This window comes from Petaurus breviceps, unplaced genomic scaffold (assembly GCF_028583685.1).
Source record: "Petaurus breviceps papuanus isolate PSGF00001 unplaced genomic scaffold, PetGlider_PUasm1.0 185, whole genome shotgun sequence".
NCBI classification, from domain to species: Eukaryota; Metazoa; Chordata; class Mammalia; order Diprotodontia; family Petauridae; genus Petaurus; species Petaurus breviceps.
This window is the reverse complement of record NW_027185797.1, coordinates 36,448,983-36,450,518: the sequence shown is the minus strand read 5'-3', so window position 1 is coordinate 36,450,518 and position 1,536 is coordinate 36,448,983. Positions and strand designations below refer to the sequence as shown.

Below are 1,536 nucleotides of genomic sequence, written 5' to 3'. Positions count from 1 at the left end.
CTTGTAACCTAGGTTGCTGTAAGTAGAACATGCAGTCTGAACTAGCACAGTCTGTTCTCAAAGATGAAAGGGTTTGAATACTTGATCAAAAAGATCTTTTCTACCATTAAGTCCTATAATCCTTAGATTCCAGTGACCGTGCCCCCTCCCACCAGCTTTGGAAAGATATTTATTTGTTTGGCAGGCTTAGGACATGAATGCTAGGAGGGGTTATACTTGGGGACATTGATCCAAAGGGAACAGAAACATCTCCTAGGCCACAAAGCATACCAATATTTGAGGACTTGGGAATCACAGAAAATAAGTACAAAAGGACTGATGGTAGGGAACAATGCTGCTAAGAAGTCTGAGGTGGCCACAAGCTGAAGATGATGTTTGTCAGTTTTAAAGAGGTACAATGACAAGCTAGAATTAAGGGAATAAAAGAAGACATAGGTGCTCACTAGTAGGAGAATAGCATGGGTGGCTTTCGTCTCAGGGAAAGTTCTGGGAGAGAGATGAGGACTGTGAATATGTTGGACTCTCTGATGGTGTCTGTGCAGGAGAAACACTAAGGAGGCGCTGGCCCAGATCATGAATCCCACACACATAACATCAGGAATAGAAAAGGCAATTGCAAAAAGTGCGGCATTAAAAGAGGCAGGAGTTAAAATCGAACAATATCCCAGATGCCATATCTTGCTATTATTGGTCATATACCTGGAGTTATGCATAGTCCCAAGCAAAGTGAAATTTATCAGCAGGTAGAAGCACCAGCAGAGGAAGCAGGAGGGGACAATGCACTTTGGGGCTTGGAGTTTGAGTTTTGCCCACCTGGAGTTACTGGGACTGATGGTGATGACCTGAAAACCACTCAAGAGGCAGGTGATGCTGAGGGAAACACTTCGGGCCACATTGTAAAGATAAACAATAAGTTTACAGCCAACAAGATCCAAAAAATTTTTGATGCCCAAACAGACAATTGTTAGAGGGATTCCCCTGGAGAGAAGCATTTCTGAGTTGGCCAAAGCTAAGTGGGCAAAAATGCACTCTATGGGTCTCAGACTTTGGCCAATGAGTAATGTGAAGGTGTATAGTCCCAAGAGGAAGAAATTTCCCAGGATCCCAATTCCCATCTGAGTAAGGAAGAGAATGCCCAACACCAAGTCACTAAGTGTCATTTTCTCCAGGTCTTGTGAAGAAGAACCGTGGTCAGGGCTGACAAATCCTAAGGGAAATTGAGAGATTTGTTTAATTTTCAAAAATTATTACTGAAGAGAATGGGGCTTTATTTGGGGAGCTTTGGGATAACCCATGTGTTGGACTTAATTTGAGCTTCAACCACTGAGACTGGTTTTTGTTTCTTGCATTTTCCCTTGGTAGCTGGGATGTTAAAGTCAGCAAAATAATAGGAAATAACATAGTCACGACATCAGAAATTCATCTTCTAATGTGGAGAATATTTTTCTTTTCATGCTTTTGAGCCTGATACAGGAAGAATTAATTCACTAGTTTAATTCCAAAAGACTAGATTGGTTGTGACATTTACACAATGCA

The 1,536-nt window shown here is 41.7% G+C and overlaps 1 protein-coding gene across 1 annotated transcript; it reads right to left on the bottom strand.

The window, feature by feature from the left end:
- Positions 1-200: 200 nt before the first annotated feature.
- LOC138161380 (vomeronasal type-1 receptor 4-like) lies at positions 201-1,160 on the bottom strand. Its single transcript, XM_069088206.1, has one exon. It carries the CDS (start codon positions 1,158-1,160, stop codon positions 201-203), a length of 960 nt encoding a protein of 319 aa, XP_068944307.1.
- Positions 1,161-1,536: the final 376 nt, after the last annotated feature.

Excerpts from the sequence above, each read along its gene's own strand:
- LOC138161380 (XM_069088206.1), bottom strand. The coding sequence starts at position 1,160 with ATGACACTTAGTGACTTGGTGTTGGGCATTCTCTTCCTTACTCAGATG.